Genomic DNA, 27,945 nt, shown 5'->3' with positions numbered 1-27,945 from the left:
TATCGAAGCACTGATTCCTGTGCAGCCTATATGCTCCATACGCCACAGTGGGCGTGGCCTGCAGGCTCTCTGGTCAATGTAGTTGCACTGGGATTTCTCAAGTGAGTCCGTGTTGCGATATTTGTTTCAAAATCATAAACATCACAGTGGATTGACGATCACCTTAAAATCATCATGTGGCATTCTTACTCCTTCATGCTCGAAAGCTACCAGCCTCAGCGGAAATGTCAAGTGAACATCACCTTGGGAGCGCTTTGTTCTCAGCTGGGCTCTTCCGCGACCGAGGAGGCCGCTAAACACCAAACCAACAGAGTTCCCTCTTGTGGAAGAGCCAACACCAGGTAGGTTACTTTCAATCTTTATTGTGCACGAAGGCTGCGCACACGGGACAAAAGGTATCATGCAAAATTCATATGCCCAAGCCAGACGCGTTTCAAGTCAAAAGACCCTTCTTCAATGGTTATCGGCATCAAAATATCGAAGCACTGATTCCTGTGCAGCCTATATGCTCCATACGCCACAGTGGGCGTGGCCTGCAGGCTCTCTGGTCAATGTAGTTGCACTGGGTTTTCTCAAGTGAGTCCGTGTTGCGATATTTGTTTCAAAATCATAAACATCACAGTGGATTGACGATCACCTTAAAATCATCATGTGGCATTCTTACTCCTTCATGCTCGAAAGCTACCAGCCTCAGCGGAAATGTCAAGTGAACATCACCTTGGGAGCGCTTTGTTCTCAGCTGGGCTCTTCCGCGACCGAGGAGGCCGCTAAACACCAAACCAACAGAGTTCCCTCTTGTGGAAGAGCCAACACCAGGTAGGTTACTTTCAATCTTTATTGTGCACGAAGGCTGCGCACACGGGACAAAAGGTATCATGCAAAATTCATATGCCCAAGCCAGACGCGTTTCAAGTCAAAAGACCCTTCTTCAATGGTTATCGGCATCAAAATATCGAAGCACTGATTCCTGTGCAGCCTATATGCTCCATACGCCACAGTGGGCGTGGCCTGCAGGCTCTCTGGTCAATGTAGTTGCACTGGGTTTTCTCAAGTGAGTCCGTGTTGCGATATTTGTTTCAAAATCATAAACATCACAGTGGATTGACGATCACCTTAAAATCATCATGTGGCATTCTTACTCCTTCATGCTCGAAAGCTACCAGCCTCAGCGGAAATGTCAAGTGAACATCACCTTGGGAGCGCTTTGTTCTCAGCTGGGCTCTTCCGCGACCGAGGAGGCCGCTAAACACCAAACCAACAGAGTTCCCTCTTGTGGAAGAGCCAACACCAGGTAGGTTACTTTCAATCTTTATTGTGCACGAAGGCTGCGCACACGGGACAAAAGGTATCATGCAAAATTCATATGCCCAAGCCAGACGCGTTTCAAGTCAAAAGACCCTTCTTCAATGGTTATCGGCATCAAAATATCGAAGCACTGATTCCTGTGCAGCCTATATGCTCCATACGCCACAGTGGGCGTGGCCTGCAGGCTCTCTGGTCAATGTAGTTGCACTGGGTTTTCTCAAGTGAGTCCGTGTTGCGATATTTGTTTCAAAATCATAAACATCACAGTGGATTGACGATCACCTTAAAATCATCATGTGGCATTCTTACTCCTTCATGCTCGAAAGCTACCAGCCTCAGCGGAAATGTCAAGTGAACATCACCTTGGGAGCGCTTTGTTCTCAGCTGGGCTCTTCCGCGACCGAGGAGGCCGCTAAACACCAAACCAACAGAGTTCCCTCTTGTGGAAGAGCCAACACCAGGTAGGTTACTTTCAATCTTAATTGTGCACGAAGGCTGCGCACACGGGACAAAAGGTATCATGCAAAATTCATATGCCCAAGCCAGACGCGTTTCAAGTCAAAAGACCCTTCTTCAATGGTTATCGGCATCAAAATATCGAAGCACTGATTCCTGTGCAGCCTATATGCTCCATACGCCCCCGCTTGACGAATCCCCCCGAGACTTTCAGGGTAGGAGCGGAGCGTAGCGCCCCACCTATTTTGAAAAATTCGCGAGGATTCGTCGACCGGCGCCAAAGTTATTCAAAATAGAATGTTGCGGATTTCCTATGGAAACGTGGTCCTAACTATAACTACCTACTGGCGACCGCCAGTAGGTAATATATATATATATATATATAGCTACATTTACATGTACCGATGTGTGTGTGTGTAAATATATATATATATATATATATATATATATATATATATATATACAGATATATATCTATATATATTACCTACTGGCGGTCGCCAGTAGGTAGTTATAGTTAGGACCACGTTTCCATAGGAAATCCGCAACATTCTATTTTGAATAACTTTGGCGCCGGTTGACGAATCCTCGCGAATTTTTCAAAATAGGTGGGGCGCTACGCTCCGCTCCTACCCTGAAAGTCTCGGGGGGATTTGTCAAGCGGGGGCTGAGATAAAAGGGGGGTCCCAAAACGCGTTTTTCCCATGCATTTTTCCATAGGACCTTTAGACACAGCTACAGCCCGAACGGCTGAACAGAATTACTTGAAATTTGGCAGAGAGGTAGTCCTCAGGTCAAGGAAGTGCCTTTTGTAGGTTTGGTGTAAATCTATTCAGTAGATTCTGAGAAAATAGCCTTTAAATCAATATATATATCTGAGCCAGCTTACGGTGCGCTTACGGTGCGCTTATCGTACGCGTACGGTGGCGTGCGCGAGCGCGATTCTGATTGGCCATTAGATCTTAGTAAACATTCGAATCGGTCGAAACCAGGAAGCGGCGGCCGCCATTTTCTCTCTCGCACTCTGAGGGGGGAGCTGATAAACAAATGCCAAAAACATATAAAGGGGCTGTTTAGACAGCGCCCATGCACATAACCATGTTAGTTGAGTCTTCAAAGATCCCCCAAGGCAAAAAACGGTAATTTTTTATTTTTCGAAAATTTCGCCGATTACGCTTACCGTACGCTTACCGTACGCGTACGGTAAATAATTATTAAAAAAAAAAAACCCCACTCTCTCCACCCCGTGTGCAAATAGTGGCCGAAGGCCACCATTTGTGCATGGCATATAAGAGCACAGCATTTCCCCCAAAAATTTCAACAGATTACCTATCACAAGGAAGCGCATAATATGTCCTCCATGTGCGCACGGTGCGCGAAGCGCATCGTGCGTATATGGCCCATCTAGCGTAACGTGGGCACGCGGTGCGCGTAGCGCACCGCGTGCACGGCACTAACTGCGTAAAGTGGGCGCGCGGTGCGCGGTGCGCGAAGCGCACCGTTTGCTCACTGTGCGCGCACGGTGCGCGAAGCGCACCATGCGCGCACGGAACGAACAGCGTTAAGTGGGCGCGCACGCCACGAATGGCGTAAAGTAACTTAGCATTTAAAAAACCGTACAAATTCACTGAAAAAACCATAGGTTTCACACACGTTATAGTTAGGAATTAGCATTTAAAAAACCTTGCAAATTCACTGAAAAAACCATAGGTTTCACACATGTTATAGTTAGCGGAAATTTTACTGATAAAAAACCAATGAAATTCCCCCGTTATAGTTAGTGCAGGAAACTATAACTCACGCGACCGCAATCTTCTGCTGATGACATATGTGTCTTTATGAAAAAAAATATTTGTAATATATGTATAGCTAAAAATTTATGGAAGAAGACATGGGCAAATAAGTGTCTAAATACAGTATTAGCATCAGCAGAGGATTGCGGTCGCGTGAGTTATAGTTTCCTGCACTAACTATAACGGGGGAATTTCATTGGTTTTTTATCAGTAAAATTTCCGCTAACTATAACATGTGTGAAACCTATGGTTTTTTCAGTGAATATATATATATACACACACACACATATATTTATATATATATATATATATATATATATATATATATATATATATATATATATATATATATATATATATATATATTAAATTTGCTTCCCAACTTCTCTTTTGATTGGTCACACACACAAACATCAGTGTTATGAGAAAAGAATGTAAATTAGCTGGTCACACTATGATACTTTCCAGAAGTGAATTTGCACTCCTTTCTATCTTGGCACTGAGTGCACCAGCAACTCCAGACCAGTAGTGCTGGTCTATAGAATATATATAAATTAGATTAGGCAGCCCTAAAGCCCTGTGAATCTGGGCAGGACACAGGAACGTCCCGTGCAGGCCAGAGTGGTGGGGAGGGAGTCAACAGACGATGATGTGTTCAAATTAAATTTTAAAAAAACAAACCTTTTACCTCGCGCTCGCGATGCTGCGAGCGCGAGGTAAGATGTTTTCTTTTTTTTAATTTAATTTTAAGTTGTCGTCTGTTGACTCCCTTCCCATATTGCTCCTCCGCCCCACGGCTCTTACCTGCACGGGCCACTCCTTGCAGGACAATAATACAACAAAACAATGGTCCCCTCGGGGAAGTGTAGGCCTCTACTTCCATGGCAACTATAGAAGGCTATCAACTGATTTTGTGTTATAAGGAAGTTAATTCAGTTCATTATGAACAATAATGAGATTATTCTCAGAATATATACAAAAATATACATAGACACATTCAATCAGAAGCTGCTCCTAGAAACCACGCAATGACGGTGAATACGTTCATTATTGTGCACAAATGGTATATACAATGCATATATACGAAGCGAGTGGCTTTCATTGACACAACTCAGAATCAGAGTATAGTCTGAAAGATCCTAACTAAAGGGAATTCAGCAAGGAGCAAGTAAAACGAGGTAAAAAAGCTTTGCTTCTGAAGCACACAGCGTCCAGCGCCTCAATATTTTAAGCCAACTACGACCGATCTGTAGACAGTGTTTGAGTAAAGTTTTTTTGTCTAACTTTACTTGCTCCTTACAGATTTCCCTTATAAGTGACAGAAACAATGCCAGGAGGTGGAGTAATTCATACTCCTGGATATTTCGCTTAATATGGATCTAGCTTGTTTTTTGTCCTGATGATGACTTTGTTTCAAAATAATTTTTATCGTGGTCGAAACATTGACAGATATGCTAGAGGACTGACTTTAATCAGGATCTTTCACACTATACTCTAATTCTGAGTTGTGTCATTGAATTTTACATCCATGTCAGCAACCAGCTTTGTATATATGCATTGTATATGGCACTTGCGCACTTTAAGTTAGTCACCATCACGGTTTTCTTTGTATTATGCTCTATAGAATACACGCACACTAAATATCCTCATCATTCAATAGCCCCATTTCTCTATCCAGGACAGCAAAGTGTCCTGAGAGGTCACAAATACAATAAGTCCTCCCCCTGGCTTGAAATATTGCACAGAAGCTTGTCTTACCCAGAAGAGAAGCCAGGATGGAACCGCAGACTGGATCAGCCATCAAGGATTCCTTCTCATAATATTTGCTAGTCAGAAAAAAGAAACACATATTTTGAAAATGTTGAATAAGCAATGTTTCTGGCAGCAAACAACAAAGCAGTAAGTCTGGCCTATGAAACTCATGCCTTGATTGATGCTGTCATTAGAATCATATTTGGAGCACTGAATAAACACAGGAAAAAGTACCATCATGAGGCATGTTTTATTACTTGGTCCAATTAGTTTCAACCTATTGACCATTTCTATATATTGATAGATATGTCAGTTGCGCCTGAATTAAGATAGAAACTCTCCACAACGCGAAGCGGCTGCATATGTGATCAGTAGCCCGGGGACATTGAGCAGTCTAGGTATGTTGAGCAGACTCCTCCATAGGCTGGCCGTTGATCAGTACGGTAGCCTCTTTGAGCATTCTCTTGCATCTTAGAACCTCATCACAGGCAGGGTGATACACTGAATCATGATCAGGGAAGCAGGTTGGAATCTTTAAACTGTGCATTACTGTGGCACCCTGTCAGAGAGTGGCAGCACCCTGCCTTATTCTAGCAACAAGTCTGATGGTTTATTATTTTGCATCACTCAATTCAGGCTGGCTATAAGTTGGCACAGGGATATTGATGGATATTGGTGTAATATTTAAAACTGATAATAGTCTTTGTGTTGGATGGACACTGCCTTCCCTTCTACACAAATAATTGCTGGCCTCTTGCCTGCAGTGTTTGTACCTGGCACCATTTTCTGCTGAGCACATGATTTACTGCAAATGATGAATAATGCCCATGGGTAATGTGCCTATATAAACTGCAGCCTACATAAATGTATATAGCCTTGGGTAGCCAATAGGCAATGTGCTTGCTAAGTCCAGAAGTATTCAATATTTGGACCCATATGTTATCAAAGTTCACTCATAGGAAATCTTTCATAACAGCCAATTGGATGAAACAAATCTCTACAGTACTTTTGCTGGGGTGTTGCACACATTGCACAAGTACTTACACTGAGGGGTCACAACAACGTTGGGTATGGAGCTTTGATTATTCATCATCATGACATGGTATATCAGTCTACAACTGGCAATTCATTAGATATATGAACCCTTCTAATAGAAGACATGTATGCATGAATGTATGTATGCATGTACACAGCTTTATATACTGCAAACCTGGCTACAAAGGAACAGAGCACTGTCGTAAGGTGGTCTTAAGAAGGGCGTGCAATGGACGAAGATCAATGGTTCCGGGGATATACAGACAGGATCTGGTGGCTCACCAGCAAGTGCCATCATCTGAAATGTTACACGTGGGTAACGAATGCAGCAACAGACCTAATGGTACAAGGAGGTATATGGGAGCGCTGATGAGAGGTTTAGGTGCCTAACATGTCGTGGTTTCCTTTGGACGCCACAGGTGCCAGGATGTATTCTACGTGGGCCTTTTACCATGGATGGTAATGGAAAAAAATTAAATTATGATGTAGGTGTTGCAAATTAAAATCATTGGATGGATATAGTTCTGTAATAGGATCTTCGAAATTGATCCCATTTCAAAGCATTTCATCAATGCCAAAACCAATATTTCAACGAAGAAGTCATTCCATAGTGGCGCATACCTGTTGTTTTCCACAATGTACTGCACGATCTTGTCCAGCACCTTCTCTATCAGGGCGGTCCGCACCCATATGTGCTTGAGAGCCTGTGGGGTCAGCGTTGGGGCCTTGCTTGCCGTTGACCCCTGCCGTTTCAAGGATTCCTGCCCGTTGGAGAGTGGCTTCCTGAAAAAAGAAGAAAATGGGAAAATATGTTCAGCATTTCCATGGAAGCTGTTATTGTGGGTCACCAGTTGCTGGCTAGATAAAGCTTACATACGACTCTGCATGTTGGACAAGTGGACACACAGGATAACACATAATACACATCCTAAGGGCCTGACCCTTCCCAATGATCTGTTGGTCCAAACTCTGAAAGGAGATGAAAAAGCACATAGAGAGTAACGTTCCACGTGATACAAAAACTGCATGACTACATGGTACCTCGGAGATCCCAACATATCACATCACACCAGTAGAAGGCCATCCACGCCACTGGCGGTGGCTAACATTGGTATTCTGGGACATTGGTAGTTAGAGGCGGTGGTGGTCTAATGAACCTGGCAGAAAGACTAAATGAACGTGGTGTTTAATGAGAGACTCCTTTGTCTCCTGATTGATCGCGCGCATTTGCATGGAGATATGCATAGACATTCCGCGTCCACTGCTCTTTCCTACCTCTTGTGGATTGACTCGGATAATGATCTACTGAGGATAGACGGGCGGAGGTATACAAGTGTTCTAGATTACACTTAACAGGGACTATACAATCGCTGTTAACCATGCTGACCCTCTAGATTTGTTCATGTTTGGATATTAGTTCTGAGGTCTCAGAAGATTGTTAGGTGTTGGAACTCGATTAGGTCTGGCCTAAGCTACTTCCTGGCACACTTTATTTGTCTTGCTTCTTCTGTTGTCGCTGTTACTCTCAGACTGTGGGGAGTTTCACGTTTAATGTTAGAACATCATCCACCAGGCATAAGAAATTGCCTCTTACAATGACTGCTCGTAAACTCCTGTAAAGCTGTGAAGTTGACCTAATCTTCTATACTTCTTATATGAGTAAAGAATGATTTTAAAAATATTGACTCTGGTGGCAGATTGTATAGGCATTGTGTTGATAAAGTGCATTTTGCACTAGTATTTGCACCAGCCAGTGCAAACATTAGGGGCCTCATTTACTAGATTTTGGCATAAGGCTGTCCCGCAAGCCCTCCCGCTGTGCTGTCCTAAGCAATAAGAAAAGGGCAGGAATGCGCAGTATCTATGCGATACGGCGCATTCCTGTACTCTTTCCCTGTGCTGGCGCTCTAATGGCTGTCTTACGCCAATGCAGCTGTCTGCATTGTACAAAAATAATCCTGCACAAAAATAACCAACAGAGGCAATTTCCACTTTCTATGTGTGCTGCTGAATGCAGCAGACATGGAAAGAGGAAAAACCAAGGAGAAATAAAGATATTTCTCCTTATTGTACCTCACCTACGCCGGCATTCCCAGGTTTACAGCATGTTGTAAATCTGTGAATGTGTCAAATGCAATGGATGTTACATGGGAACACACCCCGTAATGCCCATGGCACGCCCCCTCATTGCAGTGTGAGGCAATGCAGAGACTTGTGAGCTCCCTAGGCGCATGGGGAACATTATGGGGAAGGAGACTTCAATCTGGTGCTTATTCCAGTAATGGACAGATCGAGTGAATCTCGACTGCCTCACCCCAGCGCAGTAGGTCTTCTGACCTCCATTATGGAGAATAAAGATGTCACTGACCTGTAGATGGCTTGCCATGGCGACAGTAGCAAAGGAACATGCATCACCCATGCCCGCCTTGCGTAGTGGCGTATTGACTTATGGCTAGCCACGCAGGATGTTGACACGTGGACCAGCGAGGTCCTTCATCTACCATGCACCTTGTCAGATCATGTCCCAGTTTTGCTCCCCGACTACTTGTCTTGTGCTTTCTCAGGGCACCTTCTGTTACGTGCTCTGGTAGATCAGGTGTTTTGAGAGGAGGTGCGAGCGGCAATCATGGAATACTTTGAACACAATTCAGGTACAGTGGATACGCAATCCATGCTATGGGAGGCTTTCAAAACTGTAATGCATGAGGTATAGCTGGCCAAGCAGGTTGGAGTGCTGCAAGCATTGCGAGCCGACTGGACGCGGCTTGAAGACGAGATCAGGTTATTAGAGCTCCAGTTCTAAATTACAACAGTGCATCCACGCTGGCTAGTATCCATAGTAAACTAAGGGGCATATCTACAAGGCGGTGATAAAAAATGATCGCCGCTTTTGTGGCTGTTTTCGGCCGAAACGCGGTGATAATTTCATCGCCTTATCGGCAAAGACACGCTGTCGCGTGTTTTGCTGATTTAGCGCCAATTACAACAACGCCCAACTTTGCATCTCTAATGAGATGCAAAGTGGGCGTACCGTGCCAAAATAACTGGAGAAATGTCGCTAAGCGACATCTCTCCAATTATCAAGCTGCACGCAAACAAGCAGAGCGATAAGAAAAGTAGCGCTAACCACAGTTATCGCTACTTTCCCTATGCCTGCTTGTAATCTGATTTAGCCATGTAATCCAATGGGAGGTGGATTACATGGCTAAGACCACCCTGCCCTATCAGCAAGGTATCACTGGTCACAGTGCGATTATCGCTGGATTTCCAGCGATAATCACACTGTTTTCCAGCTAACGCATGGATTCCTATCGCTTGGGAGATAAGCGTTGCTGATAGCACACCAGCGTACTCGACTGGGGCGACTACCACGGACGCTAGATTTTACCGTCACACCACGGAGAACTAGCACAAACTGAAGAAGACGAATAATTTACATAAGAAACGCCTAGAACACTGAAACCATCTGCGGTTTGGAAATATCACCGCCGACTAAATTTTGTATTCAATCTGAATATAGCCTTGACAAAGTTGCGGGACAACTATTCCCTCATGCAACGAAACACGTGTTGGCTGGTGACAGAAACAGACAGACTAAGGAGAAGTATATACAATTAAAGAACTACTGACAAGAAGAAAAGACTAATTTCTGACTTATATATTGTTTATCTGTGTTAACATACTGTACATACCTGTTGTTTATAATCATAACGTGTGCTAAGGATTGATCTTACTGGTTAGGGTTTTACCCACAATTCTAGGAAGTCTAGGTGGTTCTTCCTACCTTGTAGCACCGTTCGGATAAAATACACAAACTACTATAAATGTGAACTTTCTCTTGGCGCCAGATACCTAAATCAAATCCACCAAACAGGCTTTTACTAGAATCCAGCGTTAGCCTGCGATAATTATCCTCGCGCTAAAAGCGCTGAATGATAATTATTGCAGGCCCTTGCTGATATGCCCCCAGATGAGTTCGCTGAGGCTGGGAAATAAGAAGCTCTTTTTTTTTAACAGGGAGCCCCGTGCTCGGTGCTACGGTGAGGACGATAGAGTAGGTAAAACCCATGCGAATATGCTGCGTAAACTCTGGGCTAGCAACTACATCACCGAGCTGCGAAATGACTCCAAAGAGGTGATAACAGGGATGGAGGCAGTGCAAAGCAAAATAATTAATTTTTATTCCTCACTGTACCTAACGACTCAGTTGGCCACACCTCTGGATCTCAACTCCTTCTTTGACTCACTGCAGCTCCTCTGGTTGGACGATGGACACAGTAGATTCCACAACAAGCCTTTACAGTGGAAGAAATTATACAAACGATCAGAGCCTTCCCTGGCGACAAGACCTCAGGCTCAGATGGCCTTACAGCGGCCTTTTATAAAGAATATGCATCTCTTAGACATGTATGAGGAGTTCATGACGTGAGACGTGCCCCCGCCATCCCTTTGGGAGGCACTGATCATTACCATTTTGAAGGCTAACAAAGATACGCAGCGATGTGAATCATATAGACCGTTATCCATGCTCAACATGGATAATAAAATCCTCGCCTGGCTGATTGTTTCCAGCCTACTCCCATTACTTCCACTCACTGCTAGGCCGGACCGGTCCGCATATGTCCCTGGGTGCTCTATATCCCATAACCTTTGGACCTTCTTTGCTATATTACACACCATTGAGCCCAGCCTTAGTGCTGCTGCGATTTTCCACGATATCATCAAGGGTTTTGATTCACTGGAGTGGCCTTAGCTCTTCGCGTTATCCCGGCTTGATATTAGCACTAAATTCCTTAAACTCATCCGGCTCTTATAAGCAGGCCCTGTGGCTCGTCTTCATATTAATGGGCAGATCATCCCCCTTATTGGCTACCCGTGGCATGCGTCGGGGATGTCCCAGATCCCCCATCCTTTTTACCACTGCAATGGAGCCGCTCATGGCTAGACTTCGACAACACCGTTCCGATTGTGGCCAGGCCTTCTCGCCCTGGGTTGCTTTGATCTCCTTGTACGCAGATGACCTCACCCTGTATGTCAAATGACCGCATGAAAATTTAGATCCCTTATTCAGGGAATTCACTAGATTTTGGGCCTATCTGGAATTTCCATAAATTGGGCGAAATCAGTGATTTTTCCACTTACGACAGCAACCCCTGAGGTTGCTTCGGAGTTCCCTCTGCACTGGGCCACTGAGCGGGTCAAGTATCTGGGCATCTGGCTGAGTAGAGACCTGGACACTTTCTGGCATTCCAACTAAGACCGTCTATTGAACTGTCTGGAAGAGAGCGTGGAATATGGAGAAAACTCCTGCTCTCCATGGCTGGCAGGCTAGCCCTAGTAAAGATGGTGATCCGTCCAAACTTTTTATACCTACTCCATAAAAATTCCACTCTAACCGTCAGTGTTTTCAACTCTGTGTCTGCTTCCTTCTTGTGACGATTGTGTGGGCCGCGAGATAACCCCAAATCGCCTGAGAGATCCAGTGTGGGCTGGCGGCACCGGATACAGACCTGTATTATTATAGTGTGCAAGCACGATTTGCATATCACTGCTTATACCGTACACAGTTTCTAGCCCACTCAGCACCTGAACATGACCATGCAGCCCGTGTTCTTTTTAGGCCCTCTATTCCGCTGATTGGTCACCCCCCTCTAGCTTCCACACAAGACGCTGGCACAAGTACAAGACTGCTGAACCTCATAACAATGGGCGGCATTAACCCAAAGGGCTCCTTTATCACTCCTCAACAAGAACTGCAGTGTCCTGATATATCTGCCTTGGACACCTTCACATACTTACAACTGTGATGTGGCGTCTCCATAGATCATTCCCTTTGGCATCTCCTATGTTCTGAGGCATTTCTGGTGAACCCATCCCCGTGCAAGCTCATCACTAGACTCTACTCTGAGATGCCGAGTACGGCTCCTGTGTGGCTTCCAATCGCTAGACAGGCATGGGCAGATGCCCTCGCCATTCCCTTCTCAGTGGCGCTTCTGTTGTGCTCAGCGGAGCTCTTTTGCCCAACTATCAGGGGCGCTTAGAACATTTTAAATACTTACATATGCTTTATCGCACCCCAGAGCGGCTGCAAAGATTGGGACTTCTGGAAGACCGGCCAGTTTTCTGCATTTGGCATGGGACTGCCCTGGTGGGGGCCTTCTGGGCGTCTGTCTTCGACACAATTGAGGAGATAGCTGACCTCCAGCTGGAGCGCATGCCTCTGGCTGCAATACTGGGCTATGTGAAGGAGGTCCCTCCCGAGTTGCATAGGCTAAGAGCGCAGTTGTTGTTGCTGGCTAGGTATCGAGTGGCGACACATTGGGGGTGCCACCCGGTTCCACTAAAGAATGCCGGGCTTAAAGATGCAACGCACTGTCAAGATAACTTAACGGCATTCTGGGAACTTAAGCCAGCGAGACCGCGCCCTGGAGACATTTGAGTCCCTCTGGAGCGATACTTGAGCGAACAGGCGGGAGATGATGGGAATGCTGCCCCTGGCGCACAGGAGGGGGATTAGGGAATGCTGATGCTGCGGACTGTGGTGCTTAAAAGGAGGTGGCGCTGGGCTGCCGCATGTGACCCTACTATTGTGAGTGGTGTTGCGCTAGCGGGGCAAACCCCCCACAGGTCTTGCTGAGTAGCTGTTCCACCCCTCTATTTACAGTTTCTTATTGAATGAGAATTTTAATCATTGAGATGGCACCAGCTTCACTCTATGATGCAGCTGACAGAACATTACAGCTAAATGCCTTTTATGTATATTGTCATACGCTTGTTTTCTTTGTATTTGTATTGAACTTAAAATGGCAATAAAAAAAATTGTTTAAAAAAAATCTGTACCTGGTCCAGCTTTACAGGTGACCTACTGGAAATATCTGTTAGTTCCCAAGAGTGACCCGCTTAGTCCATTTGTAGAAGTACGTAGACAGGTGTAAACGTCCGACTTATTTGTGAATCAGACCGGGCCAGCCTATATTAATTTTTGCTTCTCCCCTTAGCCCCCCAAAGTGGTAGTTGGCACAGTAGAAACCGCAGTTCATTTAAACAAATTGCATTCACATTTGAATACACAGAATGTAATCGAAACAAAGCACACAGTCAGTTTTTTCAGTAATGCCATAGTACGCGCACAACGTGACATTCACTTCTCCCAATTGCCCAAGAACTCTCAGAATCAGAGCGTGTTGTTCATGGCGTAGCCTTTTTATTATCGAATCAGGTAATTTACCAGTGACCAACGCGAGAGTAACAGTATCCCTTTGGATATAAAATTATCAAAGCCTCACTCTTTAGCGGCATTAACATGTTGAAGGCTGCAAGGCAATTAGGCACGACATTACACTTGAACTTGAGCTTGGCCGTACACTTTAGTGGCCTTGACCTGTCAAAGGCAGTAATGAAGATATGCACCACATTACATTTGAACTCTTGAACTTAGCCATACACTTGAACTTGGCCGTCTCGGCCCACCAAGCCCCCACTCTGCTGTGCACATTGTGCCAGCAGGCCCGAACGTGCTACAGCGAACACTACTTGAAAACCAGGGCCCCGCATGGCACACTGGCATGCCCCCCGGGGTACCTGCACTCAGGCAGCCTCCCCAAGGTTCACCTCAGTCCATACGTTGTGGGTTAGGGCAGAAGAGTCCAGGACCACCAGCAGGTCAGGTCAGTCCCCCCTTCCGCCTACCCTCTGCGCACGTGGCTCCTACCCCTTCCTGGGAGCCATCTAGTTGCTGAACCGCCATTGTTGTGCTAGCCCTTTTGTTGTTAACTCTCAGTGCTCCGCCCTCACTCTCTTGCCGGGTGGGTGGGTGGTCGACGATGAGCCCCTGCAGCTTGCCGGAGGTCCAAGGGGACAAAGAGGCTGAAGATCGCGGGGCGCGGACTTAAATATCCTTCCAGCACATTCCGATGCCATCACCTCATCCAGCCCCCTTTTGTTCCTGGAGAAGGTCCGGTCCCGTGGCGCTACTAAGGACGCCCCTCCTCTAGGCCCAGGGGCGCCTGTCATAGTACGCGCACAACGTGACATTCACTCCTTCCAATTGCCCAAGAACTCTCAGAATCAGAGTGTGTTGTTCATGGCGTAGCCTTTTTATTATCGAATCAGGTAATTCACCAGTGACCAACACAAGAGTAACAGTATCCCTTTGGATATAAAATTATTAAAGCATCACTCTTTAGCGGCATTAACATGTTGAAGGCTGAAGGCAATTAGGCACGACATTACACTTGAACTTGAGCTTGGCCGTACACTTTAGTGGCCTTGACCTGTCAAAGGCAGTAAAGAAGTTATGCACCACATTACATTTGAACTCTTGAACTTAGCCATACACTTGAACTTGGCCGTCTCGGCCCACCAAGCCCCCACTCTTCTGTGCACATTGTGCCAGCAGGCCCGAACGTGCTACAGCGAACACTACTTGAAAACCAGGGCCCCACATGGCACACTGGCATGCCCCCCGGGGTACCTGCACTCAGGCAGCCTCCCCAAGGTTCACCTCAGTCCATACGTTGTGGGTTAGGGAAGAAGAGTCCAGGACCACCAGTAGGTCAGTCCCCCCTTCCGCCTACCCTCTGGACACGTGGCTCCTACCCCTTCCCGGGGGCCATCCAGTTGCTGAACCGCCACCGGGCGAGAAGCTCCCTGGCGCGCTCGCCCTCCCCCCGGCGCTAACTGTGCTCCCCAATGGCCCCTAGTATAGTTTGTACACTGAGCTACTGCCCTTCTACCAACATATGCTCTCTATCCTGATGCCACTGCTCCATTTTATTATCTGGGCAGTCCTGTGATAAATTACCTGCCCCCTCTCAGTGGCCATCGAGTTGTGAAGGCCCTAGTTTACACCGTCTCCTGTTTTCCCTGAATTAATCCATGTCCCCCTGCCAGGAACCCGTGACCAGCTGTATTTCCACCACCTGTATCCCAAAAAGGAACTACTACCCCGGCCCTCCATTAAATTTCCACCCGTAAGGGTGCCTATATGCTAGCGCAACCCAATTAGACTCCCCTGGGCTACTGGGGCAGAGGAGGAAGTGTTGGACCAGCTGCCTTTCCCTTACTGATCGCCTGTATCACTTTCTTCACCAACTTGTCCACCGCCTTACCCAGAACCCCCTTAACTTATACTGCCTGCGTTATTGCTACCGACCACATATAGAAAGTTCCCTTCAGACCATTGGGCATTGAGCGGTGGCGTAATAACGCACCCTCTTACAGCCTTGTGATAATTTACTGGGCCCAAGAATGCTTTATATGAATACGTCTTGGCAACTACCCTCAGGAACTGGCACATTGTCCAGGAGACTCTCTTAATGCCCACCGAGTTGGGAAGGCCCCATTACACTATCTCCCGTTTTCACTTAAGACATCCACATCCCTCCCCAAGGAAACTAGTCCCCTAGAACCTCCAATAGCAATTCTGCCCACCAGGGTGCCTGAAACCTTAGCGCAACACTAAATATCCTCTCCCGAGCCTCTTCGGTACGTCCAGAACCACCAGCAGGTCCGACTTCTCTGTCACCAGCCAGGTGACATCTGGGACCACCAGCAGGTCAGTCCCTTCTGTCGCCCGCCAGATGCCCCAGAAGCTATGTCCAGGCTGATGACAGCCATAGGCAACTTCACCAGTACTTCTGGGAATCCCCATGACACACAGTGTGAGTGGATGCCTGTGTTGTGACCCATCTCCCAGCAGCTCCAATCCCAAAGAACTGCCGCCCAATACCCTTACCTGCTGACATCAGCCATAGTCCACTTACCAACCAGGCACCTCCTTGTGTTTAGAAAACCACTCAGCTATGCTACATATTTTGTGTCCTTCAAAGACCCTCTTGTGCAGGACTTTTACTGGCCTGGGCTCCTGCACTACCGCCCTCTGAGCTATTGCTCTGCCCACTTACAAAGGCTGCTCCCTCTGTGAGGGGTGTTGCTTTAAACCCTTAACTGTAAAGACCTGTGGTTATCGCCGCCACAGGGGTATAAAAGGCGGGTTTTGCATTGCCCCTTATGGTTAAGTCCTGTGGTTATAGGACGCCACAGGTGTATACATGGCTGGTTTTACCATGATAATATAACACATGCCGCATAATTACCCTGTACCCGTGGTGAAGTTTGTAAATTGTACTCCATCACCAGTGCAGGACTTTTACTGGCCTGTACTTCTGCACTACTGCCCTCTGTAATCAGCCCACTGTATGTTAATTGTGTCACACACCCTTAGTCCTCACTAAAACTGTCAACACATAAAAGGAAAGGAAAACTGTGGCCATCGATTAAAGCAACCCTAATGATGGTTGTTTTGGTAGCAATTCCCTTTGCCCGGGGATTATGCCACAATTAAATCGCCACCCGATATTGGGATGCACTTTTAAAATGCATTTCCTTCCCAAGGCCCACTCCATGACAATTGTGTTGCACACCACAAGTCCTCCCCCAGGATTGCTGACGCTTAAAAGGAAATGAGAAGCTCTGCATACAAATATTTGGCCACTCAGCATTTCCTTCCCCAAGTCCACTCCGTTAATTGGATTTTACACCATGAGTCCTCACTATGGTCTGCTGACACCATTCCCCACATTACCTGTGGATTACACCTTAAATCAATTGCCACCTGGTATTGGGTTGAGGTTTGAAATGCATTTCATTCCCAATGCCCCCTCTTTGTAACTTGTATTGTACACCCTAAGTCCCTTACGATAGACTGCTGTAGTTGAAAGGAAAAGAGAAGCTCTGCACATAAATATCCGGCAATTAAGCAAAATCCAATGAATCGCCAGATTTAATTGGGATGAGCTTTTAAAAATGGAGTTCCTTCCCAAGGCTAACTCCCTGTAAATTGTGTTGCACACCCTCAATCCTCCTAAGTACTACTGCCACAATTCCCCACATTGCCTGCGGATTATGTCACAACTGAATCCTAGGGATTATGTCACCCATACCTTTCTACACGTTGTTGGGATGAGCTTTTAACATAAGTTGTAACCTCCTTACTACCTCCACCAGATAATGAAATGCATAGGTATTTGGCTGTGTACCCTGGGGAGATGATCTAGTCATTGGCTACCCTTTACCCTTTTCCCTAGGAAAGGGGGGGGGGGTTGGGGTTTGCTCCCTGCCACCGAAGTGATGCCGCTAGCGTCCAGCGCAAACCTTGCCACAACAGCAATAGATGTGGTTTTGCGATGTTCTGTGATAGGGTATTAAAGCCGGGGTTCTGACCATCTGCTTGTGGCTATAGTGCTCTATATACTGATAATTTACCGCAAGAGAGGGCATCAGAAACTGTCTTGTCTAAGCTTTCCGTCCAAAAAACCCAATCATGTAGATGGTAAGTGCAATTGAGAGGCAAGTACACCCGCTCCCTTAATGACGCACACCAAAACGGGGAGGCCCCTGTGCCACCAACCGTTGGCTACCTCCGCACCATAGGTAACTGTAATTATAATGTAATTAAGCCCACAGATGGTAAGTGCAACACAGAGCTAAGTATTTTAGTTGCTTAACATAGATCGCCCAACTAACCTCAGACGGTCACCAATCTGAAGACAAATGACATATAACAGAGCTTTGGAAAGCAGTAGCAAAGGGTGTAGACTGTCACTAATCTGAAGGCACATGACCTATAATAGCGCGATGGGGAGCAGTCGCGAAGGGTGTATATCACCGCATTATTTCCCCATAGTAACCTAAAAATCCACACCGTATAACCTGTCAATTGCCTACCAGCACCATAGGTGTTTGTGACGGAAGGAAATCATTCTTGCCCATTTTTCAATAAATGAATCATACCAAATGGTCAATTTGTGTACGGAAACCCCTGAATATATCAGCAGGGAAATGTTGTGCCTCAGGGCTGTAACCACGTTCAAACCCCCATCCCAACTAGCAAAGGGTTACTACCAGGTTGCAGCAGCCTATCCAATTTGACATATAGCACGACTCGTATGTGCACTGTGCACTTCCACCCCCAAAAAGTGGGGTGCATCTTGGCGTTGATTCCTAGATTGAATGGTGCTTAATTTGTCTACCTCCCCCAAGATGCAAAGCTAAGTGTGCCCGCCGGGAATGGCACCTGGGACCTTAAACAATGCAAGTTTACAGCATCCATGGCTGGCCAGGAATTATGGTGCAGCTAAAATGAACAAGTACTCCCCGTCTCAATTTGAAATGTAAATAAGAACAGCATGACTCCTTAACCGTGGGAACTGACTGCAGACACCAACCAAATGTGTTTAAGCACACGTTGCAGCAATGAGATGCACATCAACGTGCAGTGCATGTCAACTGAGTGTGCCTGAGTGACACATATTGAATACTCCGTCAGCCCAGACGGGTTTTGCTATCCAATAATAACCGCACAGAATAATTATAGGGATTTCCTAACGATTGACGAAGCAGTTAATTCCCCGACGCTGTATAAGTGTGTTGAAACACACATTGCAGAAATGAGATGAACTTCAAATTGCAGCGCATGCCAACTGAGTGCGCATGAATGACCAGTGTTATTACGAATGGCACATATAGAATACCCAATCATCTAAGACGGGTTTTGCGGGCCAAATAACCGCTCAGAATAAATGCAGGGCTTTCCTAATTACAGGCGAAACAGTTAATTCACGGACTTGGACCGCGCAAAATGATATTACATTAGGAACTTCTACAAAATCAACCCCATAACCTGAATGCATATACTTAATACCTCTGCCTTGTCCGACACTCCAGTTCTACCAAGGCATGACGAATCATGACGCATGGATGTACAGCAAGTACAGGGAGCCGACGGCATGATGCGCAGCAAAGACTTCAGATACCATGCGATACAACTACAGCCATTATACATATTGTTATACATGTTATGCTAATTATTATGATATAAGAAAGTCACTGTAATTCAACCACCGGTACGCAAAATTACAGTTCGCCAGGAAAATAAATACAGCAAATACAGGAAGCCGACGGCATGATGCGCAAAGACTTCTAATACTATGTGATACAACTACATCCGTTATATATGTTGTTATACATACGCATTGGCAGCAAAAATACAGATCGCAAGGGAGATAAATACAAATAACCGGACTATGATGCCTTGAAAACCTTCTTTGGCATGAAGCGTACTGGCAGATCTAATGGTGCCTTGAAAATGTTCTTTGGCATGAAGCGCTTCGGCAGATCAAAATTACAGATCAGAAAGAAAATATATACCAAGATCCGGGCTAATGGCTTTGACATGAAGCGCATTCGATCCCTATCAGCCGTCCCAGCTCTGGATAGCAATGCGAAAGCCGAGAGGCCGTCTCTCACCGCAAGCCGCATCTTAACTGCTACGGGGGCGGCCCCCCCTCTGTAACTGTGAGCTAACGTCTGCCTGTTTTAGGCGAACCGCGCCTCATGACCTGCTTGGATAGTATCGCTCCGCCGCCTCCATACGGGCTCGACCCCACTGTGTAGAAGTGGGAGGACAATAGACTGTTCATAGGGCGCTTTTACCTCGCCTCAGCCAGCTTTAGAGAAAATCCAGCCGCGAGCCGCTTCCGATGCCTGGAGGGGGTATGCGAGGGAGTGATCGGTTGGTGAAATAATAAAGCAAGCACTGTGTGCATGGATGTAAAGCGGTATAGAAGCTGCTTCAAAACAAACAATTGCACCATCGACTATGGGTGCGAACGGCCAAATCATTCCAAACCCTCGCGAGAAACAACTCGAAAACAAAGGGGCGCTCCCCGCACCTGGTAGCGGGACGCCTCAAGACAAACAACCCGACAATCCATTATGTGAAAAATGCAATATTATTCAAGACCTTTAGCGGGAATCCACTCGACAACAAAGGGCACGTCCCCTCGCACATAGCAGCGAGACGCCTCGCACTACGAACAGTATGTTTCCAGTAACAGCGTGGCCTTCTATAGGAAATACACACAAAAACAACGGCGCGTCCCCCGCATTTGGCAGCGGGACGCCTCGCACTTTAAAAGGAAATATTTATTTAAATACGCGATCGTCAATGTCTCCCAAAACTAAAAAACCCCATGTGGGCGAGCTACGCCTAGGCCCCCTCAAACCTCTTGTGCCACACTCAGCACACCGCCGACTCGAACTCTCTCCTCGTCGACGAGGAGCCCCTGCAGATTGTCGGAGGACCATGGGGACAAAGAGGCTGAAGATCACGGGGCGCGGACTTAAATATCCTTCCAGCGCATCCCGATGACATCACCTCATCCAGCCCCCTTTTGTTCCTGGAGAAGGTCCGGTCCCGTGGCGCTACTAAGGACGCCCCTCCTCTAGGCGCGGGGGGCGCCTGTCATTGCTGCTGTTAACTCTTCCAACAAGCAGATAAGACCGTTTTACGATCTTCATAATTTTGGTCTCAGATTTGACCTGTCATCAAGGGAAGAAGATAAGGAAGGGAAATACAGGCACTTGTTCAATTAAAAATTATTAGTTCCGAACTTGCTCTTTTTTTCATAATGAAGAACTTGGAATAAATCTGTGACCAATCCCCTTGTTTTAATGGTTTTAAACAAATAGGAGTGAATATTCACAAAAGTGTGAGTTCAAAACTTTTCCATGGCACACAAATCCTCAAACATCCCTTCCCTGCCCATGTCATAGGAATTACTCACGAGCAATATTATGCTATCTAGAATGATATTACACATACGTAAATGTATCTACTACTGCATGGTGCCCGATGTGAATGCCTGTATGTGAATGAAGCCATTTCCGTATTCAATGCTTTCAGCATGGATACCACTACCTTACACATCATCGACACTGCGCTCCTGACCACAGATACATATGACCACTGTCTCCTGATGGTGCTGGACCCCTCATCAGTCTTCCACTCACTGATCATACACAGTTCTTCTTGAAAGTCTCCTCTGCTTCAGACATCCAATGCCTCAAACATCATCCAAAGCTGTAGGCGCAACCCTACTGATAAAATATGATAATACACAATCGTACTCAGGAAAACAACCTTATTCTTCGGTCTCCTCTCTCCACCATTGGAACTCCATACAGATAACCGCTCGTTCATCAACATTCTAAAGCAGACTCCCAGGAACAATTGGGAAATACCAACTAGAGGGCAAGGGAAGGGGAAGGTGAAAGGAACGGAAGGGAAATGCAATCCTGCACAACCTAAGAGGGTAACATCTATAAGATCTAAATAAATAAAGAATTACACAAATTATCTACTGGCGGTCGCCAGTAGATAGTTATAGTTAGGACCCTGTTTCCATAGGAAATCCGCAACATTCTATTTGGAATAACTTTGGCGCCGGTCGACGAATCCTCGTGAAATTTTCAAAACTAATGGGGCGCTACGCTCCGCTCCTACCCTGAAAGTCTCGGGGGGATTCATCAAGCGGGGGCTGAGAAAAAACGGAGGTCCCAAAACGCGTTTTCCCCATGCATTTTTCCATAGGACCTTTAGACACAGCTACAGCCCGAACGGCTGAACAGAGTTACTTGAAATTTGGCAGAGATGTAGTCTACCGGTCAAGGAAGTGCCTTTTGTAGGTCTGGTGTAAATCTGTTCAGTAGTTCCTGAGAAAATAGCATTTAAATCAATATATATATCTGTGACAGCGCTCCGTGCGCTTACGGTAAGCTTACCATAGGCGTACGGTGCCGTGCGCGATTCTGATTGGCTGTTAGATCTTAGTAAACATTCGAATCGGTCGAAACCAGGAAATGGCGGCCGCCATTTTCTCTCTCGCACTCTGAGGGGGGGGAGGAAAAACAAAGTTGGATATCATGAAAAGAGGCAGGCTAGACAGCTCCTAACCACCTAGCCTTGGTTACGGTGTTCCAAAAGAACCTCAAAGGCCAAAAATACAATTTTTTTTTTTATTGAAAAAACGCTGATTGTGCTTACAGTGCGCGTACGGTCGAAAAAAATAAAAAAAATAAAAATATCCACATTTCCCCCCCCCCCCGTGTGCAAAAGGTGCCCGCAGGGCACCTTTTGTGCATTGCATATCTATTTATTGTACATTTAATAGATAACCTTTCACAACGAAGCGCATAATATGTCCTCCGTGTGCGGACGGTGCGTACATGGCCCATCCAGCGTAACGTCGCGCACCGCGTGCCCACCGTGCGTGCACGGCACTAACTGCGTAAAGTGGGCGCGTGCTCACTGTGCGCGCACCGTGCGCGAAGCGCACCGTGCGCGCACGGAACGAACTGCGTGAAGTGGGCGCACACGCCACGAACGGCGTAAAGTAACTTAGCATTTAAAAAACCGTACAAATTCACTGAAAAAACCATAGGTTTCACACACGTTATAGTTAGGAATTAGCATTTAAAAAACCTTGCAAATTCACTGAAAAAACCATAGGTTTCACACACGTTATAGTTAGCGGACATTTCACTCATAAAAAACCAATGAAATTCCCCCGTTATAGTTAGTGCAGGCAACTATAACTCACGCGACCGCAATCCTCTGCTGATGCTAATACTGTATTTAGACACTTATTTGCCCATGTCTTCTTCCATTAAATTTTAGCTATACATATATTACAAATATTTTTTTTTCATAAAGACACATATGTCATCAGCAGAGGATTGCGGTCGCGTGAGTTATAGTTGCCTGCACTAACTATAACGGGGGAATTTCATTGGTTTTTTATGAGTGAAATGTCCGCTAACTATAACGTGTGTGAAACCTATGGTTTTTTCAGTGAATATATAATATCAATAAGATCTTTATAAATGAAGAATTATAACGCATCTCCCCCCCCCCCCCAAAACCAATAAACAAATATAAAACATGAATACCAGGAACAAGAAGGAAGAGTGCAAAAATGTATGACATTTTAAATGGGCGCACATACCGTGCATCCTGCCAGTGCCATAACCAGTTTATCCAGCCATGTTATAGTTGCGGTGCCATATGGGAGCCCTGCGGATTCTTTGATTTTCAGAGGAACTGAGTGTTGGGTACGAGTGCAAAATGGATGATTGTCATTGGCCATTTTGCTTGTAATAGGACGAGCTTTGGCTAACCTATCCATGCTCCATGTTTGGCCATTATTCACGATAGCTATATTATGTTTGACAGCCACAATCTGCATGGGTTTGGAAAACTTAAAGTCATCATTTCCTTTCCTAGGATTCCTGACATTATACCCAGTCACCTCCCACCCACTGAGGAACGTTGGTGCCATGTTTGAGATCGTACTAAGACTTGTATTTGGATTGGTGCACAGCAATCTTGCATCTGGTGCCCACTGAGTTGAGCTGTACACCAACTACACCCCCCAACCATTTAGGAAATAATTTAGTGCAGGGTTTTCTTCCTTTAAGGGCAGAGAAAGGGGATATGCCTGTGACATGGTTGGATGTGTCATGGTACGCCCATAGCATTTCTTGGATGACCTGTTCCACTGGGATCATGTTGGCGAAGGCTAACCATATACATTCCTTAATCATTCTATTCATTCTCTCTACTAGTCCATTTGCTCTAGGACAGTAAAGGGGAGTTTTAAAATGAGTGATGTACAAGTTCCTAAGGAACTCCGTCATAACACTCGAGGTGAATTGAACTCCATTGTCTGTGACAATAGCGGATGGAATACCTTCCGTTACAAATCAATTTTTCAAAAATTGAATAACAGAATCAGTGGTGATTTTGTTCACCATCCTCATCACAGTCCAATGGGACTGGTAGTATATTAAAATGAAAGCAAAACATTTCAATACTCATTTCCGATTTATTGGACCAATGATGTCTAAAGCAAGTTTTTCCCATGGCTTGTCAGGAACCGAGACCGGAGAAAGGAGAAGTTTGTGAGTTATTTTGGATTTATCACTGTTTGCACAAATACAGCAATCTTTGACTTTGCTTTCTACCATGGAATCCATGTTAGGGAACCAGTAACGTTCCGTGAGTCTGGCTTTGGTCAGGCTCCTACCCAGGTGACCCTCAGGTACTAGATCTACAATTCTGCAACACAAGGTGTAGTGGAGACGGAGTTCCATGTACACACATTGCTATGTTAGCATAAGCGCCTTAGATGTAAAACGCCATCTTGCCACTTTTGCTGCTTTTGCACACGACACTGCAGGTAGCTGTTATTATAAGAAAAACTGCTTGCTTGCTTTTTCTTCACATGGGAACGTTCTGTTGTTCACATCCCTAGACGTGCACTGCGACCTTAGTCTGAACACTGTGTGCAGAAACCGTCATGGTCAAATGACAATGTATGCTTTTGAATTCATGTTGATCGGCCCACGCTCTAGCCATAACACGCACACAGCTGCAAATATCTGAAACTCGGGTGCCTTTAATATTGCATTTGCATGCATGATCCAGACACTTGGAGAAAACCTTTTCCAGACACAGAGCAGAGCTGATCCTGTGATGTGATTCACCTAAGCTGATATTGACGGTATGGGGCTCCCCATTCAAGCCTAGAGACCTTCTATTAGTTTAATAAAACTAGCTTACTAGCGAAGGGAGGGTGGTGGTATTCCACTATCATTTGTAATATGATTTCTCCCTTCATTTTCTATGGTATTGTAACAATGCTAATGGTTTTGTTTTTAATCATTTGTCTGCTTATGTTAGCCAAAGTACTGCATCTTAGGGCACGTAGTGAAAAATAAACATTTTAAACATTACAGTGTCTCTGATTACTCTTGTTGTGGACTGATATGAGAAAAATAATGAAAAGGTGTTTCTGATTCCCACCATTCCTGAGAGTACTCTAAGTCGCTTGTTCTGGGTTGTCTAATCATTGGTAGCTACGAGATGATACGGAGAATGCTAGTCGGATAGGGGTTCTGGGTACTGAGGTGAGCTATTGGTACACCGCAATTCATTGAGGTCCTGGTTTTCTGCGCATAGTTCTGTGCATGAGCAGAATCCCGGCAACATGGCGCACCTAACGTTTGTCTTATGATTGAGACGCCTTAGTAGTGCTTATATTAGTCCACAAATGACCTCACTCTTGTTTGCGGATAGTGGGAGTGACGGTTTAACGTTTTAACTAGTTGATGTATAGGTCAAGCTTGACAATTAAAAAGGTTTAATATTTTCTTATAACCTTTTTGTGCTACAATTAATATAGATTGTTTTTCTTCTCTGTGTCCTTATGGCTGAAGTCGCTATTGCAGCGCATAGTCGCGCGCCTCTACGGCGTCATTTAATGCAGCTCGGGGTGCCTGATGATGGGATGTCTATTATCTGTGTAGTGAGTGCCGATGCATCACATCCCTATGAGCTGTTTTGCTCTTGGGTTACCTTGCCGGCGGTGAATGCAGATGATGGTACGTTTCACTCTTGCACTCCTACGGCAGTCCCGGCAAATTATACGCCATATAGGATGCAGGAAATTCCAATTTCCGCTTGGCAGCATCGTATTTGGTTCAATGGCGCCCTCCCCCACACGGTTACACCGGTTTGTTTGGGCCCCTTGTCCATTCCAGGGGCCACTTGGCCAGTATTGGCTGGGTTTACACCACATTCATGTTATTTGCAAACCACGGTGGATGAATTACGTCTAATCCATACTGCCCTGATTACGGTACATCGGGCTTTGGTGCAATACGTTTCACGCAATGTCCAGGTAGGGGCACCTGTAGATGCGGGGCAACCAGCTGGCCCAGCCGGGATTACTATTAGTCCCGTCATGGTTAATTCGGAAATGGGCAAGTGCCCTCAAAATAAGGATGATATGCCTTATTGGCTTGCTGAGAAGTTTGACCAGCTGGAAGCAGTTTTTCTGCATTCTACTCCTGTGGAAAACCACAGGAATCTCACCATTAGTTTGCAGAAAGACTTGGGGCCCGATTCACAGAACTGACTTAAGACAAAATCCTAAACTTACTACCATTTTGGTATTCACAGAAGACACTTACTCATTTTGGTATTCACAGAAGGCACTTACTCATTTCGGTATTCACAGAAGTTAGGAGTCCTAACTTTAGGACTCCTAAATGCATTCTGTGAATACCGAAAGTCTTAAAATTAGAATTTTTCTCAGTTTAGTAGTAGTATAGTTAGGACTCCTAACTTTAGGACTCCTAAATGCCTTCTGTGAATACCGAAAGTCTTAAAATTAGGATTTTTCTCAATTTAGTAGTAGTAAAGTTAGGACTCCTAACCTTAGGACTCCTAAATGCCTTCTGTGAATACCGAAAGCCTTAAAGTTAGGATTTTTCTCAGTTTAGTAGTAGTATATTTAGGACTCCTAACTTTAGAACTCCTAAATGCCTTCTGTGAATACCGAAAGTCTTAAAATAAGGATTTTTCACAATTTAGTAGTAGTAAAGTTAGGACTCCTAACTTTAGGACTCCTAAATGCCTTTTGTGAATACCGAAAGCCTTAAAATTATGATTTTTCGCAGTTTAGTAGTAGTAAAGTTAGGAGTCCTAACTTTAGGACTCCTAAGCTGAGAAATATCCTAATTTTAAGACTTTCGGTATTCACAAAAGGCTTTTAGGAGTCCTAAAGTTAGGACTCCTAACTTCTGTGAATACCGAAGTGAGTAAGTGTCTTCTGTGAAGACCAAAATGAGTAAGTGCCTTCTGTGAATACAAAAATGGTAGTAAGTTTAGGATTTTGTCTTAAGTTAGTTCTGTGAATCGGGCCCTTGGTCCCAGAGGTAGCTGATTGTGATAACTGGGGTAAAGTGTTTGCAGCGGTCTACTCGAAGTGCTTCGGCACCCCGTCTATGGCTGTACTGCCCTCCGTGATCAAACGTGTTCAGGATCAACACGGTCCGTAGGTGGAGGTCGAGTTAGGGATGAGGCTTGTTGGCGTGTTCGACGTAGTTGCCAGGCTCATCCTTGCTAACATCAAGGGAGACGCGGTTAACTTTCAAGTGTCGAATGCCCTGCGCCTCGTCGACGACGTCAATAAACCCCGGCAGTTACCGAAGATTATTGTGGAGGCTTATAACACCATTGCCCGCAATAGTTTAGGGGTTAAGCCTTTTGTTCAGACAACAACTAGGCAACCGCAAACTAAGACAGGGACGTCTTCTAAGGACGACCGTCCAGCATTTCCTAAACAAAATTGGAAAGCTAAGAAACAGGTAAAGCAGCAACAGAAACAAGTGTCTCGTCCCGCGTCTCCAGTCCAAGAGACTACTGAACGCACATATGATTTGCGCGATCACACTAGAATTAAGTCTCCTGATAGATTTCAGGTTCCTGAACAACGTTCTCCTCGTTCTTCACAGGAAACATCGGTCTCACAGTCCGGTCGAGGAGAACATGGCAAAGGACGGGGTGCCCAACAAGGACATGACCAACCACGCCAGACTGACGGTAAAGGCAAGCAGGACGAGTTTACACGACAACTACTCCTGTTTCAAAAGAAGAAAGTTGCTGCATTAAAACAGCGAGGTATGCCACAGATAGTGAGAACGCAGCTTCGGAACCTAACATGGGCACTAACGCTGCTCGACAGCGCAGCGGAGGTTACAGTAGTGCGGCGAGCACTGCGTCCATATCTGAAGGCGACAGTGACTGACACAATTATTACTGTATAAACTGCTGATACTAGAGTGGCTCCCCCTGACAGACTATATGAAATTGTCCTTTTAATAGAAGGTGACATACAACGTACCATAAAAGGGATTT

The 27,945-nt window shown here is 45.6% G+C and overlaps 1 protein-coding gene across 2 annotated transcripts in view; it reads right to left on the bottom strand.

Annotated features, from left to right (window-relative positions):
- SGSM2 (small G protein signaling modulator 2) overlaps nt 1–27,945 on the bottom strand; it is a 1,127,811-nt gene that overhangs the window by 471,932 nt on the left and 627,934 nt on the right. For both annotated transcript variants that reach the window (XM_085649947.1, XM_085649948.1), the window contains exons 4-5: nt 6,963–7,124; nt 5,313–5,380 (exon numbers count right to left, since the gene is read on the bottom strand). In XM_085649947.1, coding sequence (XP_085506073.1) covers nt 5,313–5,380; nt 6,963–7,124 — 230 coding nt within the window. The remainder of the gene's footprint in view (nt 1–5,312; nt 5,381–6,962; nt 7,125–27,945) is intronic.

This window comes from Triturus cristatus, chromosome 3_2 (genome assembly GCF_964204655.1).
Source record: "Triturus cristatus chromosome 3_2, aTriCri1.1, whole genome shotgun sequence".
Lineage (NCBI taxonomy): Eukaryota > Metazoa > Chordata > Amphibia > Caudata > Salamandridae > Triturus > Triturus cristatus.
This window is presented reverse-complemented; position numbering and strand designations above follow the sequence as displayed.